Consider the following 25,628-nt stretch of genomic DNA (forward strand, 5'->3'; position numbering starts at 1 on the left):
ATATCAAAAGATGCTACAAAATGTACAGTTGATCAACAATTAAAAATTATACTGTTAATAAAGATGAGATATCTAATACCCATTAGACTCAGATGGGTGTTCATGTCAAGAAATACAAACAACAATGAATCTAATAATGCTAATTTCCATATGATCATTGGTGCAAAAATTAAGGTACTGTGTGCCTTCTTACTTCAGGGCTTTTCACCCTTATATAACAGGGGCCGAAATTCGGCCCCTGCCCAATCGAAAATAAGGTCATTTTTTCCCAAAATTGATAGAGGAATATCCCAAATTGTAAAAAAAAAATGTGTTTCTTTTTTTTTAATAAGACATATTGGGCATCTCTCAAATTGAAAGCAATAAGCTCTAATATGATTAAGAATGCACCACAATGTGTCTTTTAATACTTCTGCACAATGAAAAGACCCTGTTTCAAACTTTTTAAAACACAGTCTTCACCAAATGAGTAGTTATGGCGCATGAAATTCTCATTTTGAAAGGCCCCTGGCCTCTTCCCAATTTCCTGATGAAAAGCCCCTCAATGTCACATGGTACCTTTTTGCACCAATCGGGCATTTATTATGTTGCGAATAACTTGGGAGCAATAACTCAAGTTATAGATGCCAAGCCAATACTAATTCAAGCCTAGCTTACATATTTCGCCAATACACATATATTTTTAGTTATGGTTTTAATATTGCAATGTTTCATTTCCTCTATAAAACAATGACATATTATAAGCATATTGGATGCAATTGTCAGTGCATTCATGCAGTCTTGTCAGTTTATGTCCCATGAGTGTCTGGTCAGATTTTGATGTCCCTTTTACCAGACATGATTGCAAAAAAGCTGGAAGCTCAAATATGTTTACCAAATAAAAAATAATGACTTTGATTGATGATATTTGCCGCAGTAATTTGTTAATTTAAGAAAATGTATAATCATTATGTGTTTGAGAATTAATGCAGTCGCACAAAATAATGATACATTTCAATGATATTGTGATATATTTCTAAATATAATGCATGAATTGTTTCTTGATAACCATTTTGTAGAATAATTAATATCTAAATTTCATCGTGTAATAAATAATGGTTTGTTTATAAGATTATGTTTGTTTGACAATTTTTAAGTAAAGGTCAGAATGTTTAAAACCATAGTCTATTTCGTTGAATACATTGGTCGACAAGCAATGATCAGTCTGGAATTCATATTTCTACCATGACTAACTATGGGGAAACCATGTTCCTGAACCACGATGTTTTTTCAAGGAATTTGATTGTTGACCATGATAAAACATGAACAACCAACACAATCAATGTAATACTATTGTGGCCATGGTTGACATTTAATTCACCCTATTGGTGCAAAAGGTGCCATGTGCCTTCTAATTTTGATATCACATAGTACCTTTTTGCACCAAGAGGCCAATGTAGCCTAATCTTCTCACCTTACAGCCTTCACACGAGTCAACACCATAGTGGTATCCCGATGATTCATCCCCGCACACTTTGCAGGTCGGAGTTTTCCCGCTTGTGTTCTTCATTCTGGTACTACTAGTGCTGATCATCGCACTTTCACATCTGAAAAAAGTTATGCACTTTATTGATCATGATACCAGCATACCAGATCGTTTTTAACATATCTACTTTTTAACTAATCAACATGCAATTTGATCAAATTAAGGATATAAAATTGTTGTCTATATTCATACTTGCACAAAGCCACAAAATATTATTTCCATGCAATTCTCTTTTTTTCAACACTACATAGGGCTTTGGCAAATTCTTTGACACTTAGTCAATACAGTGGGAAAAAAGAACAACCTTAAAACAAAGCTGGCGTCATTGTTACTTGATGGTGGTGCATTAGAATTATCAATAACCTATAGTGTCAATGAATTACTGTGCAGAAGAAAGTAGAGAGGCCATTCCAAGAACATATTTCAGGTGTTTTGCCTCTTGAAATGTCTTAGCTAAAGCAGTGACATAATCTGTAAGTTTATCATTTCAGTGCCATACATTTATTGTAAGTATGAATAGGTCATGCATGTTTCTAACCAACACACCTCGGCTCAGCACTGATTACAAACACACCTAGGCTCAGCACTGATAACCAACACACTTAGACTCAGCACTGATAACCAACACATCAGAGCTCAGCAGTGATAACTAACACACCTAGCTCAGTGCTGATAACCAACACACCTAGGCTCAGCACTGATAACAAACACACCTAGGCTCAGCATTGATAACAAACACACCTAGGCTCATCACTGATAACAAACACACCTAGGCTCAGCACTGATAACCAACACACCTAGGCTCAGCACTGATAACCAACACACCTAGGCTCAGCACTGATAACCAACACACTTAGACTCAGCACTGATAACCAACACACCAGGGCTCAGCACTGATAACCATCACACCTAGGCTCAGCACTGATACCCAACAAACCTAAGCTCAACAAAAACAAGAGATTGCCAATCAATATGGTCCCCAGTACCGGTGAAACTCCACCATTGTCAAATTTTAAAACAGGAAACCGTCGGAGAATGGTGATGCTCCCCAAAGGTTGTTTTTTTGTCACAATATTGCACTATATATTCAGATAAAAGAAAACGTCTTGAGGGCACAGTAGTTGGGGGAACAAGAATTTTTTTATAGAAAATTTCAAAGGGCCATAACTCTGTAAAAAATCATCCGACCAGAACCCGCTGATAATATGCACATCTCCTCTTGGTAGTGAAGCTTCCCATAAAGTTTCATTGAATTCCAGTCATTAGTTGCTGTGAAAAATAGCCCGGACAAGAATTGCACTATATGTACAGTTAATGGAAAATTTCAAGGGGCCATAACTCTGTAAAAAATCATCCGACCAGAACCCGCTGATAATATGCACATCTCCTGTTTGTAGTAAAGCTTCCCATAAAGTTTCATTGAATTCCGGTCATTAGTTACTGAGAAATAGTGCGGACAAGAATTGCACTATATGTACAGTTAATGGAAAATTTCAAAGGGCCATAACTCTGTGACAAATCATCCGACCAGAACCCGCTGATAATATGCACATCTCCTCTTGGTAGTACTGCTTCCCATAAAGTTTCATTGAAATCCGGTCATTAGTTGCTGAGAAATAGCCCGGACAAAAATTGTGCACTGACGGCCGCACGGACCGACGGACAGACAAAGCGGCGACTATATGCTCAAACCCAAAATAAATTTTGGGGGAGCATAAAAATATTTGTTGCCATAGCAACCAGAATTCTTGATGTAGGAACAAAATGAAATGACATGCATAGTATCCATATTGCCATCTATCCATGTTTCAAGTTTCATGAAAAAATATGAAGAACTTTTCAAGTTATCGCAGGATCCAGGAAAGTGTGACAGACAGACTGACTGACTGACTGACACACAGAGCGCAAACCATAAAACCCCTCAGGTTTCATGGGTAGGGGACAATATCCAACATGCATAGGCTCAGCCCTAATAACCAACACACCTGGGCCAACACACCTAGGCTCAGCACTGATACCCAACACACCTAGGCTCAGCACTGATAACAAACACACCTAGGCTCAGCAATGATAACCAACAAACCAAGGCTCAGCACTGATACACAACACACCTAGGCTCAGCACTGATACCCAACACAACTAGGCTCAGCACTGATTACAAACACACCTAGGCTCAGCACTGATAACCAACACACATAGGCTTAGCGCTGATACCCAACACACCTAGGCTCAGCACTGATAACCAAAACACCTAGGCTCAGCACCGATAACCAACACACTTAGGCTCAGCACTGATACCCAACACACATAGGCTCAGCACTGATAACCAACACACCTAGGCTCAGCACTGATAACAAACACACCTAGGCTCAGCAATGATAACCAAAACACATAGGCTCAGCACTGATAACCAACACACCTATGCTCCGCACTGATACCCAACACACCTAGGCACAGCACTGATAACCAACATACCTAAGCTCAGCACTGATAACCAACACACCTAGGCTCAGCACTGATAACCAACACACTTTAGCTAAGCATTGATAACCAACACACCTAGACTCGGCACTGATAACAAACACACCTAGGCTCAGCATTGATAACCAACACACCAGTAGGCTCAGCACTGATAACCAACACACCTAGGCTCAGCACTGATAACCAACACACCTAGGCTCAGCACTGATAACATAACACCTAGGCTCAGCACTGATACCCAACACACTTAGGCTCAGCACTGATAACCAACACACCTAGACTCAGCACTGATAACCAACACACCTTGCTCAGCACCGATAACCAACACACTTAGGCTCAGCACTGATAACCAACACACCATAGGCTCAGAACTGATACCCAACACACAAAGGCTAAGCACTGATAACAAATACACCTAGGCTCAGCATTGATAACCAACACCTAGGCTGAGCACTGATAACAAACACACCTAGGCTCAGCACTGATAACCAACACACCTAAGTGCAGCACTGATAACCAACAAACCTAACCTTAGCAAAAATAACCAACACACCTAGGCTCAGCACTGATTACCAACACACCTAGGCTCAGCACTGATAAACAACACACATAGGCTCAGCACTGATAACCAACACACCTAGGCTCAGCACTGATAACCAACACACCTAGGCTCAGCACTGATAACAAACACACCTAGGCTCAGCACTGATAACCAATACACCTAGGCTCAGCACTGGTAACCAACACACCTAGGCTCAGCACTGATAACCAACACTCCTAGGCTCAACACTGATAACCAACACTCCTAGGCTCAGCACTGATAACCAACACACCTAGACTCAGCACTGTCTTCTTTCCTTACCCTGTACCTTTTGGGATCCTACATCTTTTTCTTAGTGGTTGAATGTGTATGTGATGTAGTATATAACAAGAGCACCGCATAACGGGTGCCACGCTCGGCTACCGGTGCAGTTTTGATAAATGAAATCTTGTCAGAATAATTTTTTTTAAAGGTCACAGTGACCTTGACCTTTGACCTAGTGACCCAAAAATGGGTGTGGCATGTATAACTCATCAAGGTGCATCTACATATGAAGTTTCAAAGTTGTAGGTGGAAGCAATTTGATTTTAGAGCTAATGTTCAAAACCTTTATAAAATGTAAAGGTTTTAGCACGCCGCGGACGTCGGACGATGAGCTGGCTATGACAATACCTCGGGTTTTCTCCGAAAATGCCGAGCTAAAAATACTTTAATGCAATAATAATTTTAATTACATAATAAAAAGGCTACATTAAGATATATTTTAACCTAAAAATAAAGCATCTAAAAGGTTACTCTCTCTTTTTTTCTGTTATAGTTTGGTCGGACTGACAGAAACTAATTCAGACTGACAACTTTTTCAAGTCAGTCAGTCTGAATGACGGACGGATTTTTCAAGATTTCTTAAACACTGCACTGCATTGTCTTCTTTCTAATCCATTCAATGGTCCTTGTATCAGTCTCATGTTTTTTTAAGCTAGTGGACTTGTGAATGCACAGGGCATAACATTTTATTGCCAAAAAAACAAGTACTTGATAAAAGCTTGATGTGTTAACTTGTACAATTAAAAAAATTCAATTGAATACCTGTATTACAAACAGTGATATGGACATTTTGCATGTTTCAATAAACCAGACACTAAGCAGACATTGACGCCAACATTTTGGTGAGAAGTATAGCTGTGACTTTCTTTTTATAGTCCAGCTTAACAACCGTTGCAGCAGCAAAATGTATTTCCTTTTCAATCTGTGTAGTGTGAAGACTCTAAAGCTCTACATGCTTGGGCTATATTAACTACCTAGCAGTTAATAATTAAGCTACTATTTGTCAACTCTTTTACCTGTCAATTAAATTGAGGCTTAATGCATGTGCATAAAGTGTCATCCCAGAATAACCAGTGCAGTTTGCAAAGGCTTCATGCATGTGCATAAAGTGTCATCCCAGAATAACCAGTATTGACGGCAAAGGCTTCATGCATGTGCATAAAGTGTCATCCCAGAATAACCAGTGCAGTCTGCAAAGGCTTTAGGCATGTGCATAAAGTGTCATCCCAGAATAACCAGTGCAGTTTGCAAAGGCTTCATGCATGTGCATAAAGTGTCATCCCAGAATAACCAGTATTGACGGCAAAGGCTTCATGCATGTGCATAAAGTGTCATCCCAGAATAACCAGTATTGACGGCAAAGGCTTCATGCATGTGCATAAAGTGTCATCCCAGAATAACCAGTGCAGTCTGCAAAGGCTTTAGGCATGTGCATAAAGTGTCATCCCAGAATAACCAGTGCAGTCTGCAAAGGCTTCATGCATGTGCATAAAGTGTCATCCCAGAATAACCAGTGCAGTCTGCAAAGGCTTCATGCATGTGCATAAAGTGTCATCCCAGAATAACCAGTGCAGTCTGCAAAGGCTTCATACATGTGCATAAAGTGTTATCCCAGATTAACCAGTATTGTCTGCAAAGGCTTCATGCATGTGCATAAAGTGTAATCCCAGGCAGATTTAAGCCAGAGCTGCTGTCTGCAAAGGCTTAATGCATGTACACAAATGTCAACCCAGATTAACCAGTGTACTCTGCAAAAGCTTAAGGCATGTGCATAAAGTGTCATCCCAGATTAACCAGTGCAGTCTGCAAAGGCTTCATGCATGTGCATAAAGTGTCAATCCAGATTAACCAGTGTAGTCTGCAAAGGCTTAAGGCATGTACACAAAGTGTCAATCCAGATTAACCAGTGTAGTCTGCAAAGGCTTAATGCATGTGCATAAAGTGTCATCCCAGATTAACCAGTGCAGTCTGCAAAGGCTTTTCAGCAAAAACCCTTCCAACTTTCATTGCATTTTTGTTTAAAGGAAGTCGCATCTTAGCAAAATCCCAGTTCAGGCGGAAAGTGACGTTCCTGATAAGCATGTTTGTACTTCACAGGCTAATCTGGGACGATGCTTTACGCACATGCATTATAAGCTCCATCTTCACAGTATAAGGCTCTTTTTGTTTTGTTTTGTTTCTTCAACATGAGCAAATCCAGATAACTATTTATAGCAAGTATACTAGAATTATTCACCTTACATTGAATGTAATAACCGTAACAACTACAATCTAAAGATACAAGGATCATCTTTCTTGAATAATTGCCAATTTAATGTGCTTAAAAATATCAATTTATTAATTAAAGCATTATGTCACAAAGCAAATACCTCAGGGACTAGATTGTATGGAACAGTATGCATTCCTTCATTATATTCACTCAGTAAATTTACAAGTAGCAAGTAAATAAATCACATTGTAACAGATGCATGATGCATGCAGAACATAATTGGAAATAATATACTGCAAAATTATGAGTCAACAACAATGGTACATATAACCTCAGTCTACACATCCTAACACATTTATATGTTATTGCTTATGACACTCAATAGTCCCTGAAAATACCATCAACAGATAGAAGATGAATTTTGCAATACCCAAGTAACTGTTTTCACATCTTTCTTACCTGCATTTATATATCAATGTTTTCCAGTTATTTGTTGACATTATTTTCTATCATGATAAAGGTGCGCTATTTTGATTGAATTGGAATTGAAAAATTTCTGGTATAAATCAGAAAAAATGAAGCTGTAAACAAATGTAACCCAAGTGCCCCAGTTAATGGGACAAGATGCTGGTTTTATCCATGCAACATAATACTTTACATAAACAGAGCTGTAAACAAATAAAACCCATTAGTGCCCCAGTTAATGGGACAAGGTGCTGGTTTTATCCATGCAACATCATACTTTACATAAACAGATATTTGAATGTAAGATATACATATTAACCTAGTTTACCATCAACCAAAATATAAATAGTGAATAATATACAATTGACAGTTGTTGTAAATATGTTGCATTCATTATATGAATATGAAATCGTTCAATAAAGTTATTAAAGAATGAAGCTAGTTAATTTAATGAACTATGAACTGTTATAACTAAGAAACTAATCTTCCAAGCATTAGCAATTAGTGCTTTCCACAGGATTTTTGTCAGGCGCCCCGGGGCTGATAGGGTTGGTTCGGGAGGGGTGTCGCCTCCCAACGTTGATGTTTTTAAAATTAACGTGTCAATTCACGTTCTGTGGTGCGTTATAACTCAAAGAAAAAAAGTGTCAAAAGACGTCATTTGGTGCGCTATAACTCTTCAAGAAAATCCCCCAGTCATTAAAAAATATTTTTATTTTTTTATATTGTGTAATTGTTTTAAAACTTTCCCGCACAGATAGTAAAATCCCGACTCGAACGATTCCACAATACATCCGTTTCAACCCGACTGAGGGACTCTATTACTGTATACTTTCTAGTGCTGCAACAATATACCAGTATATCGGTATATATCGCAATACGCAATCCGCATATTGTATTGCGATACGATTTTCGTCATACCGGTACGAAAATTTTACAAACATGCATCTTAATTTCGTTCAGAAAAGCCATCCAAAATAATGATATCAAGGTAAACAAAACAAATCGGTATTTTGTAAAAATAAATTGTTACGTAAAAATGGCATTCTAAAAAGTCTATTATACAGAGTAGCGTTGTTACATGGGAGCATTCATTCTATGCTTTAAACGAATTATCATTGAATTAATTACGCACAACTAAATGTTTCGTTCGATTCTGAAATGAGCATTATTAAATTTGTTATCCGAATTTCGGAAACACGATTCCGAAATGTAATGCTAACGCGACAATAAAAAAGTGCTTTATTCTTTTTCTCAATAAAAAGCGCGCGAAAATTATACAGACATGTAGAACGTCGCGTGCAAAGTGTGGGTGTATTTGTGTTGTATAAAATTGGAACATCATAACAGGTTGGTTTGTTTACTTTCGCTTCGCTGGTAATCTATTTCCGGTGGTGATGATATAGACAGTGCGGCAACTGCCATTGATGTCATTAGTGTGGCCCACTGAGAGAAAACATTCAACACTAAACAGGGTGTTGAGAAGGGGGTACTTAGGCTAGTGGCAAGCGCTCGAAACAAAGCATCATGGTCGCCGTATGTGCATCCTTGACTGGTTCGTACAATTATTGTTCAATTATTTGTACATTTTCATTTGTATGTATAATGACGACATGTGAATGATTCCATAGTGTATCTGGCTATTTTCTAAAACATTATTACAAGCTATCAAAGAGTTAATTTCCAAAACCATGAAACATGTGCAAGTAACAATAACAATGTGCATTGGTAGCAATTAGCGGCCCAGTTCTAACGCCATAGTAAGAGCGCATGACAAAATCAATATATCTTTGTTGCTGATTATAAGGTGTCAACAACAACACATAGCTAGGGATCGAGTGTTGTTTTAGAAGGTCATAAAAGAATTAGACGTTGTCTATTTTGGCACAACAGACATCGAATTGCAACTTTTTTCTTAAACTTTCATCATTTATGCAAGTGGACATATTATCATGTAAAACTTCTGTTATAAAAATTCCTTTTTTAATTTTTCATTTTAAAAGCTTTTAGTGTTTGTTTTTTTAATGAGAAAGATACTGCTGTGCGGTACTTTAGATTTATTACAGCGATGCACTATAAATATGTTTTCATATGTTACAGCAATGACGTGTGCGCTAAATGCGACCTAAAAATTCCCAATTAAAGGTTTAAGTAGAAGATTTATTTTTTTTATTACGTTTAAACATTTAATTCATCTCCAAATCTGGCTCTTTAAGTTGAACCTTAGGCCACGACTTTTATATTTCTTGGTTTACAAAACCGCCGACCCTAATTTTTGGAAAATGGGAAAAAAAATAAAATCGGAAAATCGTCTTTTTTATATATATTTTATTCCCGACCGCACTGAAAAACGAGCGAAACGAGAAAAAAAACGATCCGGTTTGAGTACGGTTGCGAATAAAATCAAGTAAGTACAATCAACGATTGGTTTACATATATTACAGAGATCGGGATATTTTTCAATGTGACACAGTATGTACCAGTCCTTTTATGGGCACTTCTCAAAAATTATTTAATTACAGACAATAGGAAAATCAGCGTCAGTAAAATGTCGACCGCATCAAAATTTATTTCCAAGTCTGTGACGCAACTATATTGTTTAACATGTTTATTATATTAAACAAACCCGATATTATAGTAGATAAAAAAGTATTACCTTGCAATTTGATAATTAGTATAAATAATCCAATAAAATACTGCCATTATTTACGATATATGTGCTTAGGAATTTTGTAAACACGTCCGCCATAGTTTATAGGAACTGTACAGAAAGTTTGGAAATCGGAACAAATCGGTATATCTCGGAAAATCATTGATAAATGTATTTGTCGTTTTAATGCTTAGGGCCGAGTAATTTCGGCAAATCGGAACTCAACTAGCTCAATTAACCGTTAAACTCCGCCTCCGTTCTCTGCAAAAGATTCGAAGGCGGAGCTATGCACGTGCTATAATTATAATTTAATTGGAGGATTGCAATTGAGAAACAAACGCACGATTGGTTCGGCATGTTGATTGCTAGACAAAGGAAGCCAATTTTGTCGGCGCGAATTGTCGCTTTATTGCTTCAGACAGCAAGCGGCTTTCCTTTGATGACGTCAAACTGTCAATTCACACAGACTGCACATTTTCGTAAGACTTTAACTGGCTCCTTGTTTACAATTCCAGTAAAAACACTTGCTAACATTAAACTTTGGATTAAATTATCAAAATAAAGCAAAAGCCAAGTTGACAAATATGATTGTATTAATTCGCGTCAGTTCAAATAAGACGTTTTGCTTTGTAAATCAACGAGTTTTCATGACAACAACAACTTAACCGCGACGACGCGGGGATCGATCTACCTCGATTTTTTTTCATGGACGATGTCATAAGTCCAATAAGAGCAAACACATACTTTGTGTATGAGTAGTTTATCTTATATAAGATTTATGCAACGGGCATCGCATTGCATAATGGTGCGCATCGAATTACGGAAATGAAGCGCAGTTTTTCGTTTTAATGGGAGAAGAACGCATGTCATTTAATGGAGTGTTAAAAATTGCCTGATGTTACAAAAGGTGCTTTTAGGTGACTCATTTCATTTGAAGATATAGATGTGTTTCATTGCATAATTTGATTTTTCATCTCTGTGTTAAGGTTATAAAAGATATGATGTCTTTGTTCTGATGTTATTAGTATTAACTTATTTTTCCAATGATTTTTTTTTTTTTTTTTTTTTTTTCGACCGCCCGATGGACCATTTTCAAAATAATTTTTGTAAACCAATAAAAAAAAAAGTCGTGGCCTTATCAAATATAAAATTGAAAACACTTCATCAATATTAAAGTATTTGTAAACATAAAATCAACAACATTAATTTCCCAATTTTAGTAAAAAGGATGTGATATTTCCCAATCCAAAGGGACAGAGCCCCATTACCAAAATGATGAAAAAACCAAGAAGATTAGACAAAACAATTATGTTGCAATTAGAGTGTTGAATAACAAGTTTCATATTGACAACAATGATGACACACGACGGACATAAGGTGATCCAAAAAGCTCACCATGAGTATTTAAATGTAATAAAAAGCATTCTAGAAGACTTTGATGATGAAATCTTACAATGAAAATGTAAAACGAAACAGCCGCCTACCAGTAAATGATATCTTTCTTTGCAACAGCTATAACTGTTTGTGACAGATGTTTTAAACTCGTTTACTAACGTTCTTCTACACAACTACATCTACCATGAATAGAAGTATCCTTAAGCTAAGTTAAATAGGTTTTTGATTATTTGTGTCTTTATGTGTTTACATTTATATAACTACTTAACTTATCCCTCTCCTCCATAAAGTGTGGATGACCTAGATTACTGCCAACTGTATGTGTGTATGTAAACACGCTTTAGAGCAATGTTTACTTAAGGACAAAATCACAATGTTATCTTTATAATTACTACGCAATTGACTTAAATATCTTACCATTTCAATAAAAAATTCAATATTTCCAGATGACAACAGATAGTTTCATAATATTAAGCAATAATTATAGAATCCATTATTAATCCAGTTCACTGCTGTAAGACATTTTCTACATTCTTTATGTTGCAATGAATTTGTCTCACTGTTCTATACTCTGCAACATAGAAAGGGCTACCTAAATCAGAGAGAAGAAGTTGATGCCACAATTTCCTGCTTAGTACAGGCAGGTACACATTTAATATATACACTTATTTCATTCAATTCAGTGCAAATACACAACAGTCTTACTGTAACTGCAATATATTATAACACTTTAGTGTAAAGCACTATTTAACACATAAACTTTACAAATTTATACAGGAGGCCAACATTGACAAAAATGGTGACTTGTCTGTGAAGAATTGAGGTGGCCAATAAATGACATAAGAGTTCACTAGTAAATAAAAGCCCATGGATGCACAATTCAATCAGTTTAAGCATTGATCAAAATCAGCCTCAGACACAGGGACTATTTTTTGCACTAGCTGCAAGTGGTTAAACCTTTGCATGCTGGGAAATTTGCCTTCTGCTAAAATGTTGTCTGCTAAATTTCTAAAATTAGCATTTTCTTCGGGTTTTTTTCAGAATAGCAAATAGTTTGGATCCTGATGAGATGCCACGTTCTGTGGCGTCTCATCTGGATCCAAACTGTTTACAAAAGCCTTTCAAATTCGGTTCCAGCGCTGAAAGGGTTAAACACGAAATTTGCTGGAACATTGGATGGTCTCATTGCCAAGGGGCAATTATATTGGAATTCTGAAAGTTTGAGGTTTCTTTAATTTTATAAATTTCAACACAAAAAGTAACCTATTCATAAATAGTGAACACACTGGGTCAAAATAACATTATTGCATGAAAGTAAGGATGTAAAAATGAATATTAACTCATTGACGCTGACATTTTTCTCAATCGCCAGGCAACAAGTAACTAATTGGCAAAAAATTGTCCAATCGGAATGCAGTTGTTTCACATCACAATACCAGAAGGATGTTTCCATAATTTCACTAGATGTGTTTATAGCAGACTGTCTCAATATCAATTTACCTTGTTTATGGAATGCCACTAGACATTTCCCACAGTAAAATTATATCTTGTTCTCTTAATAAATATGGCGGAATTTATGTATCGATCAATTACTTCACTGAGGTCATGTCTTTTGTGTGTTGATTTAAATGTTAATTAAAATGCATGGAAAGTATGTGTTTTATTTAATGACATTATACAGAAAACAAGAAACCGTCGGAGACGGGTGATGCTCCCCAAAGGTTTTTTTTTGTCACAATATTGAACAATATATTCAAATAAAAGGAAACGTCTTGAGGGCACAGTAGTTGAGGGGGACAATAATTTTTTTATAGAAAATTTAAAAAGGCCATTATATAAATTCTGTGAAAAATCATCCGACCAGAACCCGCTGATAATATGCACATCTCCTCTTGGTAGTGAAGCTTCCCAAAAAGTTTCATTGAATTCCGGTCATTAGTGGCTGAGAAATAGCCCGGAAAAGAATTGCACTATATGTACAGTTAATGGACAATTTCAAAAATTTCAAAGGGCCATAACTCTGTGAAAAAATCATCTGACCAGAACCTGCTGATAATATGCACATCTCCTCTTGGTAGTGAAGCTTCCCATAAAGTTTCATTGAATTCCGGTCATTAGTTGCTGAGAAATAGCCCGGACAAGAATTGCACTATATGTACAAATGACGTGTTTGTCACAAACACTATGTCCCCTTCTGCGCTGCTTTGACCTTTTTTTTACCTTTGACCTTGAAGGATGACCTTGACCTTGACTTTTCACCAATCAAAATTTGCAGCTCCATGAGAGTGACACATACATGCCAAATATGAAGTTACTTAATCTTCAATATTGCAAAAGTTTATGGCAAAATGTTTAAGTTTTGGCAAACAATCCAACAGACCAATAGACAGGGCAAAAACAATATGTCCCCCACTATACATAATGAGAGCGCCGATGGCATTAAAAGCATAGGTGCAAGATACAGGGAAGTTGCTGCTTAAGTAAATGTTAAAGCGGGTATAATTATACGATCTTGTCAAATAATTATTAATTAATATAAAATGTGTGAAAAACTTATTATACATAATTATATTTCAATATAAACTACTTAAATAAAAGTTAAGAAGAACATGTGTCGAAAATGCGAAATTAGCCATATATTTAATTCTGAAATCGAAAAAGGCTGTACAGCCGAATTCGCCAGCATGTATATAATGCATGTACGATGTGAATCTAAATTTAGTTTAACGGTTCATTTTAAATTCCTGCAGCGATATCGATTCATACGACACACGAACACTTACTAAAAAGACGAATGCATCTGTTATTGTAGAAAAATATGTACAAATTATCTTCGTCACAATCGGCTCGGGGCGCTAATTTGTATTTGCTGCATTTTATGAAATTCGTCTTTAATGTATCATTTTTCTTGCATATTGTGTGTTATGATAACATATTTGTATCAATATATTACAATTTAACACATATAAAAATTGTATATACCCGCTTTAAGGGAACAGTTGACTGAATGAAAAACTAAAAGGCTATCAAGAAGAAAAGTTATTTTTAAGATTAAGTACAAATAATGAAACAGGAAGTGAGGAAATATTGCAAATCTTCCTATAACAATCGGAACATCAGGAACACGTATTAAGTGAGCTTGGTATTTTGCGAGAAAGTAAATGCCCGGATGTAAATGTTATTTTTGGCTGGACGTTTATTTCTGTTGTTGTTTTAATTTGGACAAGAATAGTTTCCTACAGATGTGTCCGTTGTTTGTGTAATGAAAAGATGAAGTAACTCATAACAATTACATGCTCCTGAGAGATATTTGTACAATGTGGTAATGAACGTTATCATTAATATGTGCGAGGCAGAACCACTTTTTCATTCGGAAAAAAATTGTCGGTAATTTTGACTATTTAAATAGATAATCTTTCCATTTACATCAGTGTTTGAAACGCTTATGAAAAACAAGGGCTGTTTGTAAAACATGCATGCCCCCCTATATGGGCTATAAGTTGTAGTAGCAGCCATTGTGTGAATACGTTTTTTGTCACTGTGAACGGTGGTGGTGGTGGTGGTGGTGGTGGTGTAGTAGTAGTAGTAGTAGTAGTAGTAGTAGTAGTAGTAAGTAGTAGTAGTAGTAGTAGTAGTAGTAGTAGTAGTAGTAGTAGTAGTAGTAGTAGTAGTAGTAGTAGTAGAAGTAGTAGTAGTAGTAGTAGTAGTAGTAGAAGTAGTAGTAGTAGTAGTAGTAGTAGTAGTAGTAGTAAAAATAGTAGTAGTAGTGGTAGTAGTAGTAGTAGTAGTATTAGTATACATGGTAGAATAGGTGGTGGTGGTGGTGGTGGTGTTGGTGGTGGTGGTGGTGGAGGAGTAGTAGTAGTAGTAGTAGTAGTAGTAGTAGTAGTAGTAGTAGTAGTAGTAGAAGTAGTAGAAGTAGTAGTAGTAGTAGTAGTAGTAGTAGTTGTAGTAGTAGTAGTAGTAGTAGTAGTAGTAGCAGTAGCAGCAGCAGTAGCAGCATTACAATACCAATACTTAAGAATGATCAAATGGGAAAAGGTAACCTAGCACTGGCAGTAAATATGGGGCTCATTTACAGGTCAGATTTGGAATCTCTGCTGTAAAATGAGATTTTGAATGAATTAAAGGGAGGCAAATCTGTAATAAAAAGAACATGCATAAACCGTAGTTGTTTCCCTTGTTTGAACCATGCTAAATCCTTATACATTTATAATGCCTATTTCCAGTAACTGTGACCTTCACCTGTGACCTTGACCTTTGACCTAGTGACCTCAAAATCAATAGGGATCATCTGCGAGTCATGATCAATATACCTATGGAGTTTCATGATTCTAGCCCCAAGCGTTCTTGAGTTATCATCCGAAAACCAATTGGTGGACGGACCGACCGACCTACGGACCGACCGACATGAGCAAAGCAATATACTCCCTCTTCTAGGCAGGGGGGCATAATAATTACCCAAGCCTTTCAAAATTTAAGCACGGACAGATCTGTATCGAACTATTCTTTTCACAAATGAAAATAGACGCTACCCTATTCGTCTGCGTCAATAATTTGTGGTAAAAATTGTGGGAAGCGTTAGATGCAGACGTGCACAACAGATTTAGTTCTGAATACAGATTTCTGAATGCAGATTTTTATAGAAACTCCTCACAGCAGTTACTTCCCTTGCTTCGCCCGGTCAGTAACTTCTAGTATAAGGGAGACCACTGCGTAGGAGATTGAGATTTATAGTGCAGATAGAATTGTTTTAAGAATGAAATTTGTTTTAGGTTATAAGAAGATTTTTTGACATAAAACGGTCTTAGAAATATTCACTAAAAACGGTGTCAGCAATATTCTTGGAAGAAAACGTTAGAAAAATGTTTCCAAATAAAAAATTGTAGAATTACCATATACTAATTATTAAATAGAAATTTCGTCTGATTTTTGATCAGGTAAGGCTTCATAATGGTCAACCGTATCATGTGCATTTTCGAAATGTGGTATATACCTTAAGCATAGGTGCGTTGCACCTTATAATGCTAAAAACTGTTTTAAAAAGGCACAATTATTTCTGATCAGGGATCAAAAGACACAATGGACTTTCTTCCTTTTGTTTTTTACATTTACTCAGCTGTAACCGCCCCAAATATTACCGATATATGAAGTAACTTAATATTTGCAAAGAGCCAAACTTGTTATATGTGATCCTCTTCCACTGTGAAATGTATGACCTTGACCTCTTGCAACATTATTATTTTATGAATTTCTTTTCACAAGTGCGTAGTTAATGGGGAGGCAAGGGCACCAGTCCATGCCCTATAGTGGTATTAGTGCGCTAGTCATCTGTATGAGTCTCAATTAAATTACAATTTGTGTTGCCTGAGAGTCTATTTGTCAAAGTCCATTTCAGGATGCAACTGTCATAGTTAACTAATGAATAAGTGTCAGCTAGATGCATGTGTAGATGTAATACATGTAAGTAGGGGTCCGGACTAGCTTGTATCCCTTTAACTGGTTGTATAGCTTGTATCCCTTTAACTGGTTGTATGGCCCTTGTTGTGATTGCACCATTGGCATGTTGAGAGCTCATATAATTATTCGGATATCAATAAGTTTGTTTTAATCCATTTATGCCTAGTGGACTCTCCCATCCTTCTATTTTGGTTCAATTTATTTTAAAAATTAGGGATGTCTAGAATATTAGTTTCTATATTTAGAATATTTCTTACAGAAATTCGTTTAAGCAAACAGCGCAGACCCTGAGACGCCGTATGATGCGGTGTCTCATCTGGGTCTACGCTGTTTGCCAAGACCTTTTTTCTTGACGCTAGGCATAAATGGGTTAATAAGCGGTAGGTTGTCAATTTAAAAATGCTTTCACGCAAAATTGGTGTAATAAATATAGAAAAATAAACTTAGGATTTATTGTTCACTAATTGATCATAAGGTTGGAAATGTTGATAGATCTATGTCTTTTTCTGAATTCTAATAATGACTATTCATAACACTTTGATGTTTTCCAAAACACACACCAGTACAAATGAAACTAGACCAACATTCATGCCAAGATTCGTGGTTTAATGTACTTCCATGGCTGTTTAATTTGAGGTTAGTTGGTTACAATGATTTTATTGTTTCATTAATATGCAGGTCTGATAATAATAACAATTCATGAGCAGATTACACATGATTAGATTTGTAGAACAGCCAAGCAGGCGGGACATTGCTTGTATCAGTTAAACTGTAAGGCTCTTGAGATACACTTGAGAACAGGGCTTTATTCCTGTTTTTGTGAAGCTGCCTTGGCCCCCCTATTTTGTTGAAAAGAGTCACGGACTGTTCTAAATTGTGAAAAAATGAGTCGCAAACTTTCTAAATTGTAAAATTTGAGTTGCAAACTTTCTGAAATTGTGAAAAGTTTAGTTGGGAACTTCTTGAAATTGTGAAAATTTGAGTCGCAAATTTCCAAAAATTGTGAAAAACGGCCATAATCTCACAGAAGAAAAAAAGCCCTGGAAAAGCAGTGTCAGAGTCAACCAAACCAACTGGCAACCAGAGAAACCCCATGCTAAACCTGCATGTCAGAAAAAGATAGTTTTTGAATGCACACTTTTACTTAAATTCTGTAAGTACATAAACTTTATTAATGAGCATAATTCCACAACATTGCAGGTCAGTGTAATTATTAGTGGTTTGTGACCTCACATTCACTATTCCCGAGACATCTATGGAAAATTCAATGCAATATCAGTAGGAGTTACCTGACTTTTAGAATGACTTAAGGGAGCAATTTTAATCATGCTTAAAGCGTGGTCAAAGTTCAGTGAATGTTGACTAATATCCTTAACACATATGTTATATGTAATGAAGTATTATCGCTTATTGCAACTAAAACTAAGTGCGACTGCACACAAATTTGGGTGAACTGATTTTGTCAGCTTCTAGTTTGCATTTTGAGAACATTCAAGATTAAAATTAAAACATGAAATTTGTGATTCAAATGTCAAGGTTATAATATACCACACCAATCTAACACTTCACATCAACAAACTAATGGTTGTGGAAAGTAAAGTACATCTAAACTTAAAAATATATTTATTTATTTTTTTCCTTTTAGTTGAGCTGATGTTTAAATTTTATTTTTCCAGAAACTTCTTATGATTTACTTATCATTTTTGGACAGTATAGATTGTATTCTATTCTACCACGGCAAGCCCCTGCGAAGATTTGTTCTAGAAATTGGAACGGTTCTGGAACTGTTCTAGAACATCAAGAACAGTTCTAGAATGTTCCATATTCGCGTTCTAGAACTTATGTTCTGGAATTGTTCCAGAACTGTTTTCTAGAATAATTCCAGACATTTGTGGAACAAGGCTTAGTTCTGAAACTGTTCCAATAATACACAAGAACATTTTTAGAACATTTCTAGAACAAAATAAGTTCAAGAAATTTCTAAAAATGTTCTTAACTGTAGTTCTAGAACACATTTAGCACTCTTTAAGAACCAGTAAGTTCTACAAACATTCTAATGGGGAATAAGAACACATATAGAACAGGTCTAGAACCAAAGTCTACAATTGTCCTACAATTGTTCTACATATTTAAAATAAACTAGTTCAGACAATGATAATTTGACTTCTTTCAAATTATATTTCAAAACAATTTTCACATTGAAACTTTGCTTGCTGTGGTGTCTGCAAGATATTGCTGTCATATCATGAGATATATATATATCATACACAAACAGAGGACTAATGTTAAGGAGGAGTGTTTGTTGATAGGTCTGGGATACTTTGTCTTATTTCTAATCCTAAAACATTATGTGGGTACTCACTAGAAACAATGTTACGAGGCACTCCTAATGAGTATCCAAACATAAGCTTTTATGGAGAACTGGAGAAAATTATCCCTGAAATACCAAAAAGTACTTCTCCTTTAAGTCCTTACAAAATCTTCTGCTACACACATACATATACATGTATATAACTGACTATAATTTGTCACCAAATTACACATTATTTAAAAAAAAAATTACTGTATCTGTTCGGAATTCTGCATACTTAGTGTCTTCTGAATTTGCATGTAATCTTGTGTCAATTAAAACACTAGGACTTCACAGAGTTCCTCAACATTCACCATCACAAGAATCTCAACGAACTAAACTGGAATTAGGTGACTAACTACAGGAGCTTCTGGTAACTGTAATAGGTGGATTTCATCCATCTTTTTCATAACATTATTCAGATATTTGTGTAGTTTATTTGTGTAGTCTGTCTCCAATAGTGCGTAGAATGTGGCACTGGAAGTGTTTCATCATCAAAATACAGTTTCTTCACACGCTTCAGTGGACCTGGAAAAAAGACATATGAATGTATATTTTTAAACAAATATAAACTCTTTAACTCATTAACAGGTTTATAATTACAGAAACTTAATTCACAAGCAAATGATTGTGGTTTACAAAAATCAACATGTTCAAACAAAATTAAATTCTGTACAGTATCAGGTTGTTTTGCTCCCAAGTAGTTTCCTTTCCCCTAGTTGTTTTGCCTCCCAAGTAGTTACCACCGCCATTCTACCTCATGTGTGAGCCACACTACCAAGTGTGAAACTACTTCTGGAAGGCAACATAATTTGGACAAAATAACACTTGTTTTTTCGTTTTCTGTAAACAAAGTGTTTTCTTCTGTAATGATGTTTTAGAAATATGCTTTTCTTAAAATTTCAGTAATTTACCTTATTCAGTCAGGCATTCCAGTATACATGGGTGTAAAGGTGACCAATGCCATTTTACTCTTGCATGTTATTAATGTTAATTTCACAAATTTTTAGATTATTTAATGTTTTGCCAAGTCTCGTCTTCTTGTAGTCATCGATAGATTAAAGTCTCATAATAAACTATTCCCAGGCCTCAAGAAGTTATTTTAGTGAGCATCACAGGTCTATAATCCCAGCCTGAAGTTGCGTGCAATGAGACTTTCAATGTAAACATTGAGCATTGTTAAATACTGAAATCACTTGCCTAACTTGCAGTGTAATCTTCAAAAAAATAAGCATTGGTGTTTATGTGGTTTAAAAAAATGATAACCAGTTATAAAACAGAAAAAAATGCGTCCATTTGCCTTATACTCGCCCTTCAGCAAATGGACCATTTATGAATTGTAATAACAGCTGTATTAAGAATAGTGTTCGACCCACAATACACGTTGACTTACTTAACCCGTGTTTCGATGTGTACAGTTAAGTCAGGTAATCTTGCGCGTCCGGTAATCTTGCGCACTTCGCATTTGCAAATCTCGCAGACGACAAATGGTTTTCTTTTAAGTGATGAAAGATGGAATTTCACATTTTAAAGAATTAACGGATTTAAAAGTTACGTATTCCATGCAAAATTAAATTCGATCATTACATTTATATACCGGTTGCGCCATCCCTATACATCGTAAACACTGGCCTTCTTACGAAAAATTCAAAATGAATCACAAATTCCCTGCAGTCTTTAGCGTTTTCATACTTTAAATTAAGAATTCATAAATCCAACGTGTAATTAAGCATTCCATTGCACAATATCCGATCAGTTATGGTATTTTTTGCCATGAAAATATATCGCATCAGACGACATAGTCATCATTTCCCGCCATTCTGTCAAACCAATTTGGTATGATCTCCGCATGCATAATGGCCTAGTTTTGATATTTTCTGTACACTATGGAAGCATGATCGTTGTATCAAACCTGTTATGCATTTTTTTTCACGCATACCGGTACTTTTTTATTACATTGTTGTAATTGTCCACTATTATTAGTGATTATATTTTTTTTTATTTGTAGTGAACAAAAACTGCACTAGAAATCCACATTTAATTTCAATGGTTTTGCAAACTGATTTTTCAAATATTTTTCTGGAATGTTTTTTTATCAATAATTGGACACCATATGTCTACAATTTTGCCTAAACGAGGTCATTATACAAAGTGCGCAAGATTACCGGACACTGTGATAGTTTGAAAATGAGGTGAGTCATGTTTGTTTTGAAATCAAATCTGACAATTCTTCACTGAATTAATCAGATATTTTTGTGTTAATAAGCACTTAAACTTATAATTTTCATAATAAATTTAGATATTATGTTGCCAATTTATAAAAGAACATGTTTTTAAACCAATTGACCCTTAACTGCGCAAGATTACCGGACAGCATCGTAAGAACTCTCTGTCTGGTTGATTATTCTTTATCACATATCAAGCACTGGTACTTACCATTTTCCGATACATGAAGATGGTTTTCCTTTCGATGTGTCATTTTACTTAACATGAAGATATGAATTTAGTAAGGAGGGATTAATTTTAAGTTGGAAAATTAAATTCCAAAGCTTATTTCAGCACCGCATCATACGGGTCTCTGAAAATCTACCCAGCCTAACCCCAAATGTAATGGATAATTTCATTGGCCAAAATTCACAAAACAGAGCTGACTGGTTTTTTATTTTATTTACGTAGAATGTCAGTGGAGCAGCATTAACGAAAAACAGTCGGGTGCATATAAGCGCGCTTTTTTTAAATGGCAGACGTTCTTTTCTTGTTCAATCGCGTTATGAGCTTTATCGAACCACAAAATGTAGTCGCACCCAAAATAGATGTTGCTCACTACCAGGAGGGAGATCTCATCAAAGCCACTTACCAAAAACAAACATACGATGCGGTGATCAGTGAAATCCATCGTAAGTAAATTCGTTTGATAGCCAAACTTTTTGGTACCAATCTAAAAGGTTCTTGAATGGGGTGAACACTTTTTTATGACTGAAAGCGTTAAGCCCGCCTCGTCACTAATGTTAATAAAGTCCTGCCCGAGAATACCGCAAAATGATATTTCAGTTCGCTCAACGCGGACCAATTTGACGAGGCGGTGTCTCGGTTAACAATATCCCCTAAAAAATGTCCATATTTCAATCGCCGTAGAGCAAGTATATTTCACTTACTGTTTATAACACTGTGTGTTGATAAAAACACAAAGTATTGAAATAAATCAATATTCAAGTTAAGGGGTCTTCCTGATCATTGTTAAACAATTTGTTGTAAATAGTACAGGTTCGGGCAATCATATTTTCGGATAACGAAAAATAATCTTGTAAATAAATATATTATCATAATAATAATATTAAAATTTGTATATACTGTTGATTACAGATGATGAGGTTTCTCTTAAAGCAAGCAAAGCGACCGCCTAAGCATGCTTTCGAGGCAACACGAGATAGGAAAAAAACTCAAGGTAGGTATTATTTTCAAGGCATGTTCACAGTTCAGTGACAGGCAGGCAGTCCAAAATTACAGGCTTTAATATTTATGAATGTGAGTTGGACACTTGAATGAGACTCAAGAAATTCAATTTTCCTCCATCGAATAAGTGTTATTTTAAGTATTTTTTTATCAGTTGGTCAACTCTGCCTATAGATATATGATTTTTTCCCTGTTATAAATGAAACATGAACACATTGTTCACAGTTATCCAATTTCACACTCACTCACTAGCCAGGGGTGAGTGAATTTTTTTTGAAAAAAAAAATCTGATGAACAAACGTTCGATAACATTAGCTAATTGTTTGTATGGGTAACTACTCAGACTAGCCAGAATTTCCAAATGTGAAATTTGATGGACTAAAACAAAGTATTCATGATCGCATGACACAATGCTTAAGTTTGGTTTTCAACACATTTCATAAATGATTTTAGAGTTCAGTGATCAAACACCAACAGAGCCTCGTGATAAGTTGCCTGTAAAGAGGAGCATGATCCCATCAGATGCCTCCGAAGAGATTGACCTGACGAACAATGCTGCAAAGCAAAATCTCAGTAGTATGTTGGTTGTCTAATACTTTTTATTTTAATCCCTTAAAAATATATAAAATCCAGTATTTAATGGGTTCAAATCATAAAAACCTGCAACAGTGTCTTGAATATATTGCGTTCGTATTTAAGTTGGTGCTGAATGTCAAATTGTGTTATCCATCACCAGTTTACTTACAAGGTTTGCTGTATTGAAGCATTCTCAATTTGAAAATACTAATGTTGTGATCAAATGTGTAATAATTTCTTTGAATACTTTGATAATAAGTACACTCAATATTGACTAAATAAAAAGACGTTATGTCTATATTTGTAATACTGTCCAGCTGGATCATTTAGACTTCTTGTTTAGTTTAAGATGTGACTACATTTGTTATCTAAATGATTTCAGAGCAAAGTGCTCAAACACCTACAGAGCCTCGTGACAAGTTGCTTGTACACAGAAGAGCCTGATCCCATCAGATGCCTCCGAAGAGATTGAAAAGAACTGTTTACGGACATTTTCAGAACTGTTTTAGAACATTTGTTCCAGACTTATTTGAAGCAACCCTTCGAAACTGTTCTAAACATTTCTAGAATTGTACTGGAACACACCGGCTAGAACTGTTCTGTAATCATACTGAAAATGTTCTAGAATTATTCTGGAACAGTTGTTGAACGTTAAATGAGAAAAAATTTCTAGAACAATTCTAGAACAGTTCTGGAAATTTATTCAAGAAAAATTCTGGAATAGTTCTAGAACGATAGTTCAAGAATTGTTCTAGAACAGTTGTTGAACGTTAAATGAGAAAAATTTCTAGAACAATTCTATAACAGTTCTGGAAATTTATTCAAGAAAATTTTTGGAATAGTTCTAGAACAATAGTTCAAGAATTGTTCTAGAACACACCTTCAGAACTGTTTCAGAACAAATTGTTCTAGAAATTATTCTCATTTAACGTTCAACAACTGTTCTAAATCGTTCTAGAGCATTTTAAGGATGATTCCAGAACACTTCTAGTCATTAGTTCCAGTACAGTTCTAGAAATGTTATAGAACAGTTTTAATAATCTTCGCAGGGGCGTGACTTGTTTTCTATATACAAAGAAGGAAAACTACTGATGGTTATTACCCCGATATACCAACGGTTGTTTATAGTGACATCACTTTGATTGTCCGCGCACTATTATATTTGTTGTGATGACGTCATGTTTTCGCGGAAAAGTGGAGGAAGTTTGGTTAATATAATTCTTATTTATAAACTTTAAACACGGATAACTTATTAATGAAATCATGTTATAATCGAAATAATCGATAGGTAACCGTTGGTTATTGCGTTAAAGACCAACGGTATGTCGTTCAGATGCTTGTTATCAAACCACTTGGGCTACGCCCTCGTGGTTTAATTCCTACACATCGGAACTTCATTCCGTTGGTTATTACCGCAATAACCAACGATTACCCGTCGATTATTTCTTAAATATTCATCCACACCTATCATTGTAGTATTATTGAATGTGTTATTATTATTAAAACAACAACTTTTCAAGAAAACTTCCCTCTCTGATGTCTGTGAGAGAGGCATCCCCAGTAAATCAGAATGATGGCCTTGATAGGGTCTTTGAGTGAACAATATTGTTTAAATTATCCAACATTGAAGTTGTGTTCTTTTGTATTTTTACAAACCTCTTGGGAAATTTTTAATGGACTTGTTTACATATTTTCCCATTTGTGAAAGATTACATTAAATATGTTCACTAGAAACAAAACTTTTATTTAAAGACTATTCCGAAATTATTATTTCAGCACAAAAAAGTGTATAATAAAAAAATAATCCCTGACAGGGATTCAAACCTAGGACCTTCAGAAGAAGACTTACTTGCTAACACTGGACCCTTCACAGGTTTGAGCAATTTAAGGCGTATTTTGAACAATATTTTTGTAATATGGGTATTTTGCAAATATGAATAAAACATGGAATACAAAAGCTTTATTATTTTAATAATTTCAAGTTATGATCATCAATACAGGAATACATATTTTTTAACATGTTTCTTAGTCAAGCCTATTTATTTTGTTTGTTTGAATATAATTAATACATTCTTTACCACGGCTACAATATTTTTTGTTAAATTTTAATCATGCAAAACCTTTAGCAAGTCCTTGACACATCAATTATCTTAGGAATGGCAAATTATAATATTTATTTAAAATGAAATGCTCACTTTA

General features: G+C 35.4%; 1 protein-coding gene and 1 long non-coding RNA gene across 16 annotated transcripts in view; both read right to left on the reverse strand.

The window, feature by feature from the left end:
- The window catches only part of LOC127881013 (nuclear hormone receptor E75-like), a 165,319-nt gene that overhangs the window by 55,884 nt on the left and 83,807 nt on the right, over positions 1-25,628 (reverse strand). For 13 of the 15 annotated variants that reach the window (XR_008049866.1, XR_008049869.1, XR_008049861.1 and 10 more), the window contains one exon: positions 1,454-1,586. Coding sequence is in view for 7 of the 15 variants with exons in the window: in XM_052428641.1 (XP_052284601.1) it covers positions 1,454-1,586 (133 nt within the window). In the remaining 8 variants the exon portion in view is untranslated. Of the gene's footprint in view, positions 1-1,453; positions 1,587-11,679; positions 11,835-12,007; positions 12,174-25,628 lie in introns of those variants that run through there. The other 2 variants (XM_052428662.1, XM_052428671.1) reach the window with 2 other exon arrangements.
- On the reverse strand, positions 19,209-22,015 carry LOC127881071 (uncharacterized). Its single transcript, XR_008049883.1, has 2 exons — positions 21,837-22,015; positions 19,209-19,928 (listed from the first exon to the last, which is right to left on the reverse strand). It is a non-coding gene; the product is annotated as an uncharacterized LOC127881071 (long non-coding RNA).

This window comes from Dreissena polymorpha, chromosome 1, assembly GCF_020536995.1.
Source record: "Dreissena polymorpha isolate Duluth1 chromosome 1, UMN_Dpol_1.0, whole genome shotgun sequence".
Classification (NCBI taxonomy): domain Eukaryota; kingdom Metazoa; phylum Mollusca; class Bivalvia; order Myida; family Dreissenidae; genus Dreissena; species Dreissena polymorpha.